The 17657-nt window shown below is 36.7% G+C and overlaps 1 protein-coding gene across 16 annotated transcripts in view; it reads left to right on the top strand.

Annotated features, from left to right (window-relative positions):
* Nucleotides 1-17657, top strand: part of SETD5 (SET domain containing 5) — a 103049-nt gene that overhangs the window by 23631 nt on the left and 61761 nt on the right. For 11 of the 16 annotated variants that reach the window (XR_011075682.1, XM_068558185.1, XM_068558182.1 and 8 more), the window contains exons 2-5: nt 9856-9915; nt 12661-12847; nt 13659-13883; nt 17255-17447. Coding sequence is in view for 15 of the 16 variants with exons in the window: in XM_068558185.1 (XP_068414286.1) it covers nt 17356-17447 (92 nt within the window). In the remaining variant the exon portion in view is untranslated. Of the gene's footprint in view, nt 1-9855; nt 9916-12660; nt 12848-13658; nt 13884-17254; nt 17448-17657 lie in introns of those variants that run through there. The other 5 variants (XM_068558183.1, XM_068558180.1, XM_068558174.1 and 2 more) reach the window with 3 other exon arrangements.

Genomic DNA, 17657 nt, shown 5'->3' with positions numbered 1-17657 from the left:
TTGACATTGATTTGGGCCTGTTTTCCACTAACTGGGTCTTAAGATACCTCTGCTTTGTGGTTCATATAGGTATCAGCTATATATATTCCCAGATGTTTCTGTTCTGTGACACCATTATTAGTTAGTTATTTTTTGACTGGAAAATATGCCTCCATTGAGTATATGAGCTTTTTTAACCCTAAGTTAGTCATCAGTCTGAGGTTCTAGTACTCTTAAGAAACTGCTCATTAAAAAGAACAGCTGGCTAGCACCTCAGATATGAGCCATTGCTAGCGTGGTGTTACAGTCCTTCTCTTTTTTTTTTTTTTTGACTCAAAACCAATTTTTTTTTCTTTTCTAACATCTTTATTGGAGTATAATTGCTTTACAATGGTGTGTTAGTTTCTGCTTTATAACAAAGTGAATCAGCTGTACATATACATATATCCCCATATCTCTTCCCTCTTGTGTCTCCCTCCCTCCCACCCTCCCTGTCCTACCCCTCTAGGTGGTCACAAACAGTCCTTCTCTTTAATGCATTGGTTTATCACACTTAACTGCTTCCAGGTGTTTCTTTTGTGTTTTATCCATTTTTACTTATTGACACATAGCATATACAAATAAGAATGCTGTGTCACAGATGTGGGTCGTGTGTATGCTTGTACTTAACTCTGCTATAAGGAAAAATCTGCATTCTCAAGAACACAAGAAATTTTATTATCAACAAACTCAGATCAAAAAATAATTGCTTACTGGGACCTCCCTGGCAGTCCAGTGGTTAAGACTTTGCCTTCCAATGCAGGGGGTGCGGGTTTGATCCCTGGTGGGGGAGCTAAGATCCCACATGCCTCAGGGCCAGAAAACCAAAACAGAAGCAATATTGTAACAAACTCAATAAAGACTTTAAAAATGGTCTATATCAGGGCTTCCCTGGGGGTCAGTGGTTAAGAATCCGCCTGCCAATGCAGGCGACATGGGTTCAATCCCTGGTCCAGGAAGATCCCACGTGCCGCGGAGCAACTAAGCCCGTGCGCCACAACTACTGAGCCTGCGCTCTAGAGCCCGTGAGCCACAACTACTGAAGCCTGCACGCCTAGAGCCCATGCTCCGCAACAAGAGAAGCCACCGCAATGAGAAGCCCGCACACCACAACGAGGAGTAGCCCCCGCTCGCCACGACCAGAGAAAGCCCGCACACAGCCATAAATACGTAAAAAAATAAGTAGATAAATAAATAAATCTATTAAAAAATGGTCCATATCAAATTTAAAAATCCAAAAAAAATTGCTTACAGTATTTGTTTTTGGGGGGGTTTTTTTGGCTATACGGCTTGCGGGATCCTAGTTCCCCAACCAGGGATCAAATCTGTGTCTCCTGCCGTGGAAGCGCAGAGTCCTAACCACTGGACCACCAGGGAATTCCCAGTAATTTTTTTTTCTTAAAAAAAAATGATTAAGACATTTTTAATAGCTATGTGTGTATAATTGTAAAGCCTAAACATTACTCTCAGCAAATCAATTGATGAATTACATTACGTTTTTACCCATTTTCACTTTTGCCTTGGAATGATGGTCTTTCTTTCCCTATCACTGCCACCTGTCATTGTAAGCCAACCACTCTCACCATATTTATAATAAACAAGGGACAGCTTTATTCAGCAAATGTAATATGTACAACTGATATTTCTGGGATTTGCTTTAAAATAATAATGTAGAAGAGGAAAGATTATAGATAAAATAAGATTGGCTATGAATTGGTTGTTGATTAAAACTCGGTAGTCTGTGAGTTCATTACAGGGTTTTCTCTGGTTTTGTATTTGTTTGAAATTTTTCATAATAAAGTTTTTTTAAGATGCAAAAAAATAGCATATCAGACAAGATAAGTAGTGTGAAAAAATTTTGAAGGAAAAGAAACAGATGAATAGCTAATTAACAAAGGTGGTCTTCCATTCAGGCAAAGGAGTTTGAACTAACCCAGTAGGTATTAGGTAGCCATTGTAGGTTTCTAATAGTAGAATGATAATGATCATAGTTATTTAGCGTCATGGGAGAATGAAGAGTAGATTGGAGGGTTGAGAACTCAGTTAGTGAGAGCAGTTCACTGCAACCTTGAAATGATAAGGAGGTGAGTAGTGTTGGTGAATGGATGGATAAAAGATAATCTGTGAAATATTTCAGAGGAGAAAGAATAGCTCTGCATCTAGGCTGTCAGTCAGGTGCTAGTGCCAGCACAGTGAAAAGGAGAGGTTTTTTGCCTCATTGGCCCCTCATTGGCCCAGGACTTAGATTTGAACCATGTCCGGTGTCATAGTGGAGTATATACCAAATGATTTGTAGCTACGTTACAAATTTAGTCAATATTTTGGCACTCTGTCTTTTAGTAAGTCAATATTGACAAGCTTCTTGTAGTTTCAAACTTTTTTCTCTTTCCGAGGGTAATTATAAATGGGAGGAATCATATATACTACTGAGGCAGAACTGCTAGAACAGAGTTTTGATAGCTTATTTGAAACTGAAGAGCTCAAATCAACAGATGCCAGCTAGATGGCTAGCATTTGTTTTTTCATTACTGGGAAAAGAAATTTAGAGCTTGGCGCTGCCTTCTTTTAAATGAATTTAAAGTTATGTCATGGGACAACCATAAGAAAATACTTCCATTGTGTAATAGTGCATTATCTAGGTTTTACTTTGAAGATCCCATCCCAAGTTTAGCGAAAAAGCAATTGAGATCTCCTACTTAGTATAAAAGAATTTTAGAGGACATCCAGTGCATCAAGTCAGTAGTCTTAAAAGTGTATCACAGAATTGTTGAGAATTTGCAATTAACTTTCGTGTTAGGGTTTTCTTGTAGGCTGTAGAGAGTCCTCTAAGGAAGAAACTCTATGAGGAATGTTAGAATTGAAATTATTTTGAACATTACGGGAAAATGTAGCCTTCCCACTATGTTTGTAGGAGTGTAAACTGGCTTTAACTTTCTGGAGGGTGGTTCGGCATCACTAATAAATGTGCTCATGCCCTTCTAGCAGTTCCACTTCTAAGAATGTGTCCTAAGGAATTGTTTATACACATGTATAAAGAAAGGCATATGTACATGCCCATTCAATGCAGCATTGTGTATATTATGGAAGATTAGCAACAATCTAAACATTCTCCTGCAGAGAATTGATTTAAATTATAGTAGATCCATAGGATAGAATACAGTGCTGTCTTTTTTTTGTTTGGCTGCATTGGGTCGTCATTGCGGTGCACGGGCTTCTCATTGCGGTGGCTTGTTTTGTTGCGGAGCACGGGCTCTAGGCGCACAGGCTTCAGTAGTTGTGGTGTGTGGGCTTAGTAGTTGCGGCTCGCGGGCTCTAGAGCGCAGGCTCAGTAGTTGTGGCACACGGGCTTAGTTGCTCCATGGCAGGTGGGATCCCAGACCAGGGCTTGAACCCGTGTCCCCTGCATTGGCAGGCGGATTCTTAACCACTACACCACCAGGGAAGCCTCAGTGCTGTCGTTTAAGAGGAAGAAATAAATTTTGTACATGCGCGTATAGAAAGATGTCCAAAACTTACTACTAAATGAGCAAAGCTGATTAAAGAACAGTAGGGTTCTCACTTTCATCTCTGGGGAACTTTGGGAAGTGGAATTATGTGAGAATTTCACTTCTACTTTTTATGCTTTTGTAATGTTTGTATATTTTTATAAGCATTTATTATTTCTTAATAAGTCAGTAAAGATACAGCTGTTGGTCAGGAGAGGATCCCCGTTGTGCACATCAGAATTGTTAAGCTTTAAATTCCTTTACTGCTAGATACTTAGCCACCTGGTCTGTCAAATAATCACAGAACACGTATAGTCAGGTTCTGTTTGTCTGTGTTTTGAAGGTTCTTGCTGCCCATTGTTCTTCATTCTTCTTCATTCTTAATAGAATTTTTCATGAGACCAATCAGTGAAAAGTTTTGTCTAAACAGTTTAAGAGATTTATAAAAGAATCTGTTTCTGTATCCCTCTGTGTCACTGCTAAAAGATGGAGTGGTTTGGGGTTTTCTTTCTTTGGGGGTAGGGTGTTGTTTTCACTTCAGGATGACTCATGAATTGTAGAGACACACTTTAGGATTTTCTTTTCCCTTATGGTTGTAAAGATGCAATACTTTGGCACATAGGGAAACCGAAAGAGTTTTTGCAAAGTGCCTACCCTCTTCTACTTGGATAAGAGAAACTTTATTATTTTTGGGGGGGCGGGGGCTGCGTTGGGTCTTTGTTGCTGCGCGCGGGCTTTCTCTAGTTGCGCCGAGCGGGGACTACTCTTCATTGTGGTGTGTGGGCTTCTCATCGTGGCTTCTCTTGTTGCGGAGCACGGGCTCCAGGTGCGTGGGCTTCAGTAGTTGTGGCTTGCAGGCTCTAGAGCACAGGCTCAGTAGTTGTGGTGCACGGGCTTAGTTGCTCTGCAGCATGCGAGATCTTCCCAGAGGAGGGATCGAACCTGTGTTCCCTGCGTTGGCAGGCGGATTCTTAACCACTGTGCCACCAGGGAAGTCCCAATAGAAGCATTTTAAAATAAAACTTAACATGGTTTTTATACGTAGTAGAGTTACATGAGTAGTTACTCACTTCATGGTTGTTGAATGAATGAATGAAGAAAACCCTGACAAATCTGGGTAATATAAATCCCAAGAGAGCCAGGAATGTTAATCTGGACTTGTTTGTCTAACGTAGTACCAACAATAATTGGTGCTTAATTTTTTAAAAATTTCTTTTAGGGAATTCCCTGGTGGTCTATTGGTTAGGACTCTGCGCTCTCACTGTGGAGGGCCCAGGTTCAATCCCTGGTTGGGGAACTAAGATCCCACAAGCTGCTCAGCAGCCAAAAAAAAAATTTTTTTTCTTTTAATTCAAATGTTGCTATCTAAAGTTAGTAGTAATTACTTTAATAAATAGAGCCTATACATTAAAATCCTAATTTTCTTCTAAACTCCACTACTGTGTGTGTGACTTCTTATAAGTTAATACTTTTATAGCTCTGTTTCTTCATCTATAGAATAATGAATTAGACTCTGAACTTAAAACTCTAAATTTTTTATCAACCGGAGAAATTTTGCCTAAACTACTGAAAATATAAAGATATCAATTCCTGATAAATATGTGTAACTCACTTTGTCTGGAGTAAGTGAACATGGTTCCCATTCAGGGTTTGAAAATGAAAACAGTAAGGATTTAGAGGAGGCAAACACAGAGGTAGGAGAGGTTCTTTTCCTATCTAGTATGGAACATGGCTCTAAAGCATGATCAGAGGCTTCAAACACAGTAGGACAAAACCTTTAGAAAGTCTTTAGAATATAGCTCTTTAAAGAGGTAAATAGAAGTTCATTGAGGGTATCATCTTTATTTGACACTTAGAAACCTAAAATTTTCCTTATTGATTATTGTTAAAGGCAGAAAGAGTCTGTGCATCCTTGGTTAGTTTAGCAGTAAATATCTGTTTATCATAGTTAAATGAGTTGTAAATAAGATATTTCTTCAGTGTCATCTTAAAATAATTTAAGATTGTAGTATTTAGTTTCGTTATTTACAGAGTGTACTCTTATCCTGTTACTCACCCCCACCTCCCTTCCAAGCACAATGAAATATGTCTTCGCCTCTATAGTATTGCCATTATTGAAGTTTTTCATGGGGAAAGAAATTCTTACTATGGACTGAAGTAGGATTTTTTTTTAATTGGGTTTTAATTACCTCCTACTCTAGTAAGTTTAGAGCTTTTGTAGACAGTTTATTGTGCCAAGCCCAGTAGCCCCTAGAGGGAGTATAAATTTAGGCAAAGGAGCCAAGGGATAAACACGTGTTGAAGGAGAAGAGGTAGGAGAAAAGGAAAACTTTTATCTTGGCTCTAAATTACTAAATAATGATGTTTCTTTAGTCTCTCTTAATTGTTTATCCCAACACGTTTGTCTTTTCTTCTCTTCAGCCCTGAATTTCTAGATCCTTTGCCTGTATTAACTTGCTTCAGATCGTAAGCCTAACATAACTTGCACTACCCCAAGTACATGAACTTTTCCCCAGATCTCTGAACTCTTTCTCTCTTCTTAGAGTACATCTCTTATTTTCCAATAATTCTTATTTATTTATTCTAATGCTTATCACTTCTCTCTCCTAGACTTTTTTTTTTTTGCATGTTTCCTACATATCCTTTTCTCGCATGATTTACTTTAGCAAAATTGAAATATACAGTTAGAGATGAGTGAAAATAATTTTTAGCCACATTCAGATTATTAGTAGCACCTCCTCTTTGTTTACATATATTTTAAAGTTCCAGAGAGCCACTTAAATTATTATTTGCTACAAACACTGACCTGTGTGCACCTATGTCAGCAGTACAGGTATTATTCTTTCTACTGTACACTGAGAAAACAGACTTTTGAGATATTGTATGAATTGCCTGAGTCACTGTCACGATTCACAGAAATTTAGAGCAGGAGGAAACCCAATGAAGATTTTACTTTGAGGAACTTAAGTGTCATCTATAAAAAGTGATTTTTCAGAGATCACCAGACTAATTAAGTTATAGGCTAGAACTCAAATTTCCTAACTCCTAATACAGTACTTTTCCCTAACATACTTTTTCTCCTCCCAAGATAAAAAGCTTTATGTTAACAGTACAACGGCAGTGTTTTTCCTCAATATCTCAGTTTGGGTTGGAAATGGAAGATAAGCATATAATGCAGCTGCCACATTAGTTCTCAAACAAGTTGGTTGTGTAGCTAAATGTACATATATGTTTACTGCTTTCTTAAGTGTTATGTGATTTAAAAATTGAGGGTATAATCATACAAAAAAATCTTCTAATCTCTCTGTCTTCCCTTTTTACTGTTTAGTCATTCAAAAGTAGGAAATTTAAGTATTAGAAGTATTTAAGAATAATCTCAACTTATACGTATAACAAAATTTTGAATAATCAGTAGATTCAGAAATTGAATCTTAAAATTAGTGGTTATTTTCTTTTAACCCTTATTGAAAATTTTTCTGACATTTTTTTTCTTCTGAACTGTGTTGAATTTATTCATTTATTGGCCTATTAAAAATTTTACTGCCTCAGAGTTATTCTGTATATCTGTTGATTTTTATTATTTTAATAGTTTAAATATCGGGATAGTAGATTGGGCTGAACACATTGATTTCAGAATACATTTTAGAAGCTTGTGTTTTTAGTGAATCCCACTTTAAGGGTTATTGCTTTCAAAAAGAAGAAATTTGGTTAATTGTCGCATCTGGCTAGTTGGAGTTTAGAGAAATGAGGTTTCTTGTATACAGAGTCTTTTATTTAGTATGCAAGGCAGGAAAAAATCCTAATAATTTCATAACAGTACTGTGTGAACAACCTGATACCAAAGCTCTGAAAAAGAAACCAGGCCTAGGAGATGATGAATCTAATCTAGGGAGGATTTTTTCTTTTTTTAAAATATTTATTTATTTATTTGGTTGCGCCAGGTCTTCGTTGCAGCATGTGGGCGCCTTAGTTGCGGCGTGCGTGTGGCTTCTAGTTCCCTGACCAGGGATCGAACCCGGGCTCCCTGCACTGGGAGCACGGAGTCTTAACCACTGCGCCACCAGGGAAGTCCCCTTGGGAGGATTTTTAAGTTGAGGATGTTTTAGATTCTAAAATAGTAAGTTGTGGCTAATAGGATGAAAATAATCATTAACCCTCTTAAAAGATCTGAAGTAATATTACTGCCCTTGAGAAAAGTGGGCATTGCAAACTGATATTACTCAGTCTACCTTTTGTGTCAGCCTAAGCAAGAAGAGATTTTTCTCTCTTTTTGTAATACCTGCCTATTTTTAACATATTGAGTTTCACATAATTTCAAAAATGTCTATAAAATATACCTTTCTGGCCCTGAATTAGTGAGTGTGCATATTTGTCTTTACTTTGAAATCTCATAATTGGGCCCTAGATTGCAGAGTGATTTTAAAACTTAGGGAAGCCACTACATCCCCAAACATTTTTTTTTTATAAGAATGGGAGAAAAGTAAAATTTCAACATAAATACCTTGCTGTTAGCATGAGAATTCGTAAAAATAAAAATAATCTCAGTGTTTTCTTTCAAATGTAATGATAGAGGATAGATATTATAAAGCCAAAGGAACTAAAAAGGGGCATTTTGAGAAAATGGCGTATTTGTATATATCTAAATATATATTCACTAACATGTTTTGTCAGAGATCAAAACTGAGGAAGAAATTTGACTTTCTGGTGGTTTGTGGAGAGAGTTGATCAGAGATTGCTTCTTGGCTAAGTTGCTGTCTGCATAGGCTGTTAACAATTGTTTCTCTGGCAGCAGATCTTGTTCATCAGGATTGCATCATTTCTGGGAGAATGGCCAAGGTCCACAGCCACAGTACAAAGACTGTCTGAAGCATATGAGGCCTGTTCTTTTTCTGAAGCGGCACTCCTCTTCCTGCCAGTCCTCTTCACAGGATTACTGAAGCAGACTTGTTCTGAATTTCTTTCATCGGATTGGTTGTTTATTGGACTCTTGTCTCCCAGCTGCTTCCGGCTCACCTGGCTGATGCAATTTCTTTTTCTGAAATCTCTGTTGGAGTTGTTCTTAAAACACTTTTTGTCTGTTTTCTCTGAGAGTGACCTGACAGATCACATGGGTCTTGTGCTTTCAGCAAGTCATATAGAGAAGAGACTGTCAGAATGGCAGATACAGAGACTATTGACCATTTCTGAATTCAATTAAAAAGACTGGGGTAATTATAAACTATTTCTGGCACGTTCTTAAAAGCCTTTTCCTTAGAAACTATATGTAAATGGTGACTTCTCAAAAGAGTACTCAGTACTGGGAGTCAAGCTGGTTCTGCTTCTGAGTCCAAGAACTTAACTACAGTTCCTGGGGGGTCTGATGGATTGTAGTTAAACTGAAATGAAATTGAAATTCTGATGCATTCATTTTCCCCCTACTGTATACTCATGTACTTATTTCTCTTTTTACTCCTGTCCTTTTTTCTTATTTGTTGTTGCTAAAGGAGTCTGTTTCTTCCTTTGTGTAATTCTTTTCTTCCTTCCATGTACTGTTACCTTCATACCTTTTATTTTTACAGTTCTGAGTATGCTCTTTTAAAATTGTTTCTAAAGAATAGTTTATTTCCCAATTTTTAATAAAAAGTTAGAAATCCGTAAGATATCAACATAAAGAACATTTACTGTCTACTGCTTGGTAACTGGAATCTCACACACAGCTCTTTTCACATACATGATATAACATTTCAGATGTTGAAACCCCTTCCTGGCTAATGTTAAATTTGACTTTTTCCCCCCCAAGTCCTATGTCATCACCTATTTTCCTTTTCTTTTTGGAGTGTAGAAAGCTAATTAAAGCTCTGTTTTCTACGTGCTTTCCATTGTGTAGTTGACCACAAATGGATTCCCTCTTGTCCCTCTTTCTATAGTAGGACAAGAGGGCAGGGGGAAGAAAGGACTAATATGAACTCTAACAGATCATGGTAGGTCCCTGTCTGACTGGAGAATAAATTTGACATTTGATTAAAGAAAAGCCTCCGAATTTAAGAATGGGTCAGAGGAGGAGAGAAGCACCTCCTAGGAGAGAGAAAAAGAAGGAATCCTTGGGGAAATGGGAGAGAATTCTGATTTGAAGGAAAGAAAAGGATTACCCAGAGACAATATGTGTCACTTCTTAACTCAAATAGGCAATTACCTTTTCTACCCTTTATTTAGGTTCTGGCTTTACAGGAAAATAAGATAACAAGGTTAAAGGACAAAGATACAGTACTAAATGGAACAATTACCGTTAAAATATTATTTCTGTAGAATTCTATTCCATGTGTCCATCTATGTTATTTCTTTCTATACTAATTTGCTTCTCAACTTTTTCTAGGTCTTCAGAACTACTGGCAGATAATTTTGGGGGACTTCATATTCAGAGGTCTATAAAAAGGTGACTGAGCCAAGTAAATTCTTTTAATTTGTTTTAATTTTTGTACTTCAGTGAATGCTAAAAACTATAATTTTGATATGAGTGATCATAATTTATTCAGCAAATAATTCTCAAATACCCTCTACGTTCCAGGTGCTGTTGTAGGCTGTGGAACTACAACAGAGGAGAAAACACAAAAATCCTTGTCCTCATTGAGTTTTTACTTTGGTAGGAAGAGAGAGAGACAAATTAACAAGTAAAAGATACTTTGAAACTGTTCCACCTAGAGATTTTAATTCTTATCAATTCTTTCTAGGACATATCTCCAACTATGTGATAAATTAGTAACTGCTATAACTACTTAAGCTTGGTAAACTATAGTAGGAGCCTATTGTCTTATCTTATAAAACCAGGGTAATTATAGTAAAATACTGCATATAGATGATCTGTTATAAGTTCTTCAGTTAACATTTTAATAGCTACATTTTGCATGTTATTTAGGAAAGGAACTAGTCTTGGGGTTATATGAGAAATTAGGTTTTGTTATCTTTTTTTTAAAATTAAAAACACCCAATATTATAAAAGTATTATTTGGAACAGTATAACCAAGGTGATCCAAAATGCCTTCATCAGAAGAGTGGAAAGGGTCATGTAAAATTACACAAAAGGAAAATGGAAGAATTCATGAAAGTAGTTAACTACTTAATCTTTCTTAAAGTTATTTTTCACCTATCCACATTAGCTGGGTTGGGATTTCATTAAGGAATGCATTAATCACTTATTCATTTATTAAGGAGATATTATTTGAAGTGATTTTTCCATCTTTTCCTTTTAAGTATATCTTTTTTTGACTCAGAAAAATAACCACTGTCAGCTTAGTTTTGTAAGTTTTCTTTTATCTGGACACCTACATTTTTTTATGGGCATATAACAGTAATGGCTATGACAGAGGATTTTTTAATGGTGTTGAGTAATTGGCAGGGAGGGGTTCTTTACTGAAATATAACACATGATTCAGATTCCTGTATTGGTCAAAGTAGTATGCTCATTATTAGACTCTGTTCTGGTTATTTAGCCAAGTAGCCTCTGGGCTTTTTTTTTTTTTTTTTTTGAGAATTATGCAGTGATACCAAATAGGGAAAGAGTTGTAACCAACAATCCCCAATATTTAAAAATGCCCTTTTGGGCTTATTTGATAAGTATTCTCTCTTCTGTTACTTGTAAATTTTATTTCAATTTCCCAGAGGATTAGAGAGTGTACTGCTCTCCTCTGTTTGGTTATATTTTTAGGGAAAGGAAACATTTATGTGTAAAATAGGCCCAAAGGCAGAAAGTTATATTAGTCACTTTTGTTTTATGAGCTGTAAGGAAGCAATAGGTAGGAAGATTTGCCCTTTTCATTTCAGTCTCAAGTCCAACATGTCACCTCAAGTTGAGTGGGAACAGGTATATTGCCACACAGGATTTGGAGAGTCCTAGGTCCATTAGTGAGATCCAGCTCTTTCAAAGTGTAGGTGCCAGGGAGGACTGCTTAGTTTATAGCTGTTCTAGCATTGTAAACTAATGATACAGAAGAGTATTATCTTTACGTGTTCTTAAAAATCTTGTCCTGATTCACTGTTCACTATTGGTTTTCTTTTCCATGTTAATTTGCTTCATATTTCAAAATAAGAGTCAAGCATCTGAGATCATCTACCATTTTAAAATTTGCATTGATCCCCTGTATTGACTCAATTAATATGGTATACTTTTCATTTGATTTAATTTTTTTAGTATAAATAACCATTTTCTGCTGTCTTATTTGTCTTATCATGAATCAGTGTATCAGTCATGACTTCTTTTTGTAGTTTTTTTGCAAAAATCTTTATTAACCTGGGCCTTAACAGTCACATTGACTTTCTTTCCTCCCACATGAAATGCTCTGTGTTCCATTCTTTTAATGGTTTTTTTTTACAGAACTATAAAATCACTAATGTAAAATCAAAGTACACTTTTTCCCTTTGCACCATACCTCCAAATCTCTTAATCTACTTAATCTACTTTTGTTTCTTTACACTACCAAGTTTGTTTCTTTCTGTTCCCAAACTCCACTTGCTGTGGTCACCAACTCAAGGTATCCTCACTGCTTTTCCATGCAAAATTTTCTAATTTTTATCATGAAACTGTACACTTTGTGGTTTATGTTTTTATTCATACCTAGCAGTGGATATTATCTCACAGATATAGTTACTAATTACATCTTCTCCCAAAATTATAGTTATTAAAAAGGTTTAAAAGAAGGAAAAGAGTATTCCATGACAAAAGAAGGCAATAAGAAACAGCTATTCAGTCAAATATAAACAGATTGATTTCTTTTATCATCATATTTAATTTGGAAGGAATAACATTAAACTATAACATTAAACTAGTAAATTCTTTTAACTATTCTGTGTCTTGTTAGTTAAGTCCTAGCGTGTCAGAAATTTTTGTTTGATAAGCAGTTGTGGAATGGGAGAAATGTGCTCATTGGTGAGCAGACTATTACTTTCCCTTTATCTGAAAAGAAAAAAATTAAAATAGAAATGAAAAGTGAGCATAACTTTTGCTACCTCACTTTGTGGAACATTAATGTAGAACATAGTAAACACGAGACAATGTTGATCCCTTGTATTTGTTTTATATTTATCCCTTAAAAGCTTTGTTCAAAAAATAGAAAAATATTCAGTAGTATTTGCAATAAATTCAAAGAACTGTCTGGTTACTAGATGTTTTCCTTTTCTGTTCTAGGATTCCTCATGTCCATAACATGTTGGTTGAGGCTCTGCAGCTCACCCCCACTCTCAGAGTGGCCAGTCTCTGATAATTGGACCCCGTGATTTCCACTCTCTGCTGTGTTGGACGTCATGAGCATTGCAATCCCTCTGGGAGTCACCACACCAGATACATCCTACTCAGATATGGCTGCTGGATCAGAGTAAGTGCTGCTTCCTAGGTAGTAGATACATTACCAGTTTGTGTGGAGACAAATTTCTTGTGGGCATCTAATAATAAATATGTGGTATTTTCTAAACCCAAGCCTAGCCCATTGTAAATGACATTAGACCTTTCCCTTACCCCCATAGAAACTGGAGGAAAAAAATAATTAGAAGCGGGAGGAAAAGAATTTGGCGGGGCGGGATTTCTGAGTAAATAATTAATAGAATTAAATTTTCAAGGTAGTGATTATGTTTTCATTTGTTTTGATGGGTGAGGAAGATTGAAATAAGTAAGTGTCACTACCTGCTTCTGTAGAGTTAATGATTATCTGATGAATGGAGGATAAGGAGGAGTTCTCTCCAACTGATTTTCCTTGAAGGCCTCTTCCTATGTACTTCTCGTTGTTCTAGAGTAAAGGGGCTGCAACTATATGGGCAGGTTACTTAGACATTCTGATATTTGGGATAGAAAATGTGGAAATTAGTATCATCTGTTTTTATAATATTCATTGCCTAGAAAGAGGACCTTCAAAATCAGTGGTACCAAACTTTTTTTTCAGCTAAGAGCAGCTTTAGGAATTCAGAATTTGTCGAAAAGTCCAATCCCTAAAATAGACTCCCAATTCTTGAAGAATTTAAATGCCAAATGGCAATGAAGGTAGGCCTTCATTATAAAACTTTATATTCACAGTTTAAAAAATTTTAGCCTTTTGTATCCCTTCTCTTTTAAGTTGTCCAAGATTCCCCCTGCTCACAGATTCCCCCTCTTGTCCTTTTACCTCCCTTGTACCCAATCTTCCTTGCTTACAGAAAGGAAGTGGAAGCCCCCTACCTTTCAAGACGAAGTGGCACTACACCAGGATGTGAAAGTCCAGCGAAAGAGACCCAAGGGGCCTAGGGGGCAGCACACCCCCAGAAGCCAAGTCTATTCCAGGCAGTACCAGGGATTAGGGTCTGGGCTGGAAAAATCCTGGTGTTTTGAATATGTTCAGGTCCAGTTCAGACTCTTGATCCCACAGCCACTTCTTGAGTGAGGTGGGTGTTGCTCTAATTCCCCTGTTTCTCTTGCCATTCTCACAGTCCCTGGGGATTCCTTCCCCTTCAGCAAAGTAAAGAAACTGTACCAGAACTCTGGGTTCAACTGCATCCCTGATAATAGTGGTTTTCTTCCTTAAGACTGAGAATATTAGTAAAGAGCATGTATGTTTCTTCGCAAAGCCAGCTAGGATAATTTAACTGTTTCATGACTTCCTTAAAGAGGAAGACTTAAAATGAAGCTACCCTAAGAAGCAGTGTATTATATTCTGGGGTCGTGTAGAATTGAAAGCAGTTTCTGGCCTTATTCCCATATAAAAAGGAAGATGGAGGGTCGGGGGGTAGGAAGGGTGGATTGTGTTACTTCCAGGGCCTTTTTTCCTGTTTTGTTTTGTTTTTATTGTTTTGCATGCCACAGAGATTTAGTTATGCTAATAGCCGAGACTACCAATTTTACAACTATTTCCCAAATAAGAGTACTTAAAAATCTTCCTGCATTAATAGGTAATTGTGTAGTGTTAATGAATTTGTATTAAGTCAACCACTAGCCTCCTATATGGATTGACTGACAAACTGTATATGTAAACAACATTAACATTTGTCGGAAATTTCAACGAAAAGATTGACTCAGCAAGTTTGGGGTTAGTAGCTAAGGAAAAGACCTAAAGCTATTATTCTTAAAACAGGGATTTTTCCCAGAGTACAGAGCTGACTACCCAGAAATGTTGCTAGGGAGTCCAGAAGTAATTGCAGAATCAAAAAATACTTCTGGCCTAAAAATTTGACTGCAGTGTTTCTATTTCCTGAAACATTTTCATCCATAATCTCCAGACAGATTTCTGATACTGTGGTCTTAGCTAATTACACAGTTTTTCGTTTAGTATTCCTATAAAGCAAGAGAATGTCAACAATTAGCTTATATACCACTCTGTTAAATTATTGATGATATTTGTTAATGCTTCACTATGCATATGTCACTGTCATGCATATTCCACTGTTCTGAGCACTCTAAGATTAAACCTGGTATTAAGGACAACATCCTCAACTAAATAAAAGATCTAGACCTTACCTTATGGGATTTTAAATCTGATGGCAATGGTATGCATTATGTTTTGTTTTTGTTTTTTTGTATATTTGTAGGAAAACCTCTAGATGTAACAATAGAAGCAAAGACTTTTCTGAATTTATAATCCTGCCATAAGTGAATTAAAGACATTTTCTAAGAGGTAGTGTTATAACAGCAGGTTGCATATTATACTTGGAACACAGTTGATGGAGTATATCTGTTGTAAGCATGGCTTCTGTGTATGTGCCTAGCTGTCATAGAAGTTCAAACATAGGGGAAGAAAGGCTATAAGTACATTTGCATAAAATCGTTCGCTAATGAAGAGATGCAATCCTAACACTCCAAAATTTTTATCGATATTTTAAAATATAGATAAGAGCTGATATATGTGTCTGTATGTCAGGGAATATCCTAGGAAATCCTATAGTTACGTGTCAGCATGTAACTATGTATTTAATCAGTAACCAGTATGGAAATTGCAAAGTTTCCTCATCAAAAGATGTGAGCTTAAATTTTAGTATTTGGCACGCATAGCAATATATTAAATGCTATGCTTGACTACAAAGTATTGTGCAGTGGGATGGCCTTTTAACCTACACAATATACATTTTATTTTTATTCCCTAGACTTGCACATGAAGTGCATATGTTCATATTTACCCAGTTTGGAGATGGGTAAGATACAACTGGCATAGCTCCATCTCCATGGCCATCTTTTATTTCATGCCACTTTCCTTTTTCCCGTCCAAAAAACAAATTCCATTTCTAATAAACAGCTGTCATGTTTCACCCCATGTGTTCAGTGGTACAAAATCTCTTACATAAAATATGTACAGCTCTTTGAAATACTTGTTTATCTAGTAAATTAACAGTGTTGTGTAAAGTTATTACTTTCTCTTAACCTGTCCATCATAGAAACTAAATTCTACCTTCATTTTATTAATGCTTGTTTGCCTTTGGTTTATTTAAGAAACCCCACCTGTTTCCTAATACTCAGAGCTGATTGCCTCTCAGTGAGCCACGTTCAGATCATCTATTTCTCAAGAATACTGACCTGCATTCTTGATGTATTCCCCTACCCCCGCCCAGTTCCCATCTTGCAGACACTCTTAAGTAATAAAATGCATGCACTTCACTAACAGAGAATACTTTCCTGTGTCTAAAGTTCTTCTTCACCTAGAAATTACCTTTGCTGTTATTTATAAGATCCCTTCTTACAGTTTTGGAGCATATAACTGGGTGAGTTGGATACATATCTCAGAATTTTCTTTTATCCCTCACTTCTCAGCTGACATTGCACCACACTGAACTGCACACTTGAATCCTGCCAAGTCCTACATTATGTGTATTTCCAAGCAGGAAGAATGTACATTACTTGAAGCAAACAATATTCATTATTTGATTCCCTAAAAGACCCTTTGATCCACCACTAAGGCTGAGTTATGTGTGTCTTTGGAGGTTCTGATTTGTGAATCTCAGTGCTGGTTAATTTAAATGACGGATAACCCATTATTCAGTTCTGCAAATCATACAATTGCATTCCTTAATCATCTTTCAAAATTCTCCAAAACCTAACCAGGTACCTAAGTAATCAGAGTTAAAGTTCTTTTTGCCCCAAAACGTGAATTTTGTCCTTAGCCACCTATGCCTTTTTATTATCAAGTAAGGGCTTACATTAAATTTCTAAATTTGAACACATTTATAATTATTTTATTTTAATAAATTGTGCTTGAACAGTTTACTTTCCACTCAGTGAGGGTACAAAAAAATACTCAACCAAGCTTCTCACTAAGCCTGGTTACTTAAGATCTTATGTAATTTTCTTTAAAAGAAAGTTATCCTGGTTTCCAAACCAATTAGGCATAGTGGAAAGAGCACAGACTTTGGAGTCAGACATTGTTTCAAATCCTGGCTCTGTCAGTGGGTAACCTTGGTGAAGTCATACAATCTCACCACCTCAACTTCGTGTTCTGTAAAGATGGGGTGCTGTTTACCATGTTTAGTAGTGGCAGAGTAAATGAATTAATACATATAAAGCACCTTGCAAATAATGGGCAATTCAAAATGGTAGCCAGTACTACTGTTGTTATTTGTCGTTAGACTAAACTTCTGAATACAGTTTTGAATAGTTTGAAGTTCTATGGTATTATCATGCAGCTATTAAATAATTGTGTCCTTGATATGCTTGCATGTCATTGGTAGATGAGAAATTATTACTCTAATATTTGGAAGGTGTTTGGGGGTTCATCAAGATGAGAGGTATGATAAATATAAGATGCCATTGTTTTTACCTGTACTTTCTTCAGGGTATCCTGTCTTGGTAGTGAATGGAAGAGGGCCTGGTCCCTGGGGCAGTGCAGAAGGCACTTTCATCATCTCACTCACTGCAAATGTCATGTGAGGTTTCATGGAAGTATTAAGAGATCCAATTAAGAAGAATAGTTCTGAGTCTAAACCAGCCCAGAGTGGCTTCTCTAGGGGAAACTCCCTGCTCAGCTGGTACGTTTGTGTTTGTCATTAGGGACACCTTGTATCCCAGGTGCCTGCTTTGAGACATCTGCCTGTACTGGCTTCATGTTACACACAAATCCACATTTAATGACACTCCTACTGTTATTTATAGGCTTAGTTATGTTAATCAGATTGTTTCACTGAGTTCTTTCTCTTATTCTAGTGGCTGGTGGTTGTGGAAAGAGGAGGGGTTAGAAT

The sequence above is a fragment of the Eschrichtius robustus genome, chromosome 12 (genome assembly GCF_028021215.1).
Source record: "Eschrichtius robustus isolate mEscRob2 chromosome 12, mEscRob2.pri, whole genome shotgun sequence".
Classification (NCBI taxonomy): domain Eukaryota; kingdom Metazoa; phylum Chordata; class Mammalia; order Artiodactyla; family Eschrichtiidae; genus Eschrichtius; species Eschrichtius robustus.
The sequence above is the reverse complement of the archived record's forward strand: the minus strand, read 5'-3'. Positions and strand labels throughout refer to the sequence as shown.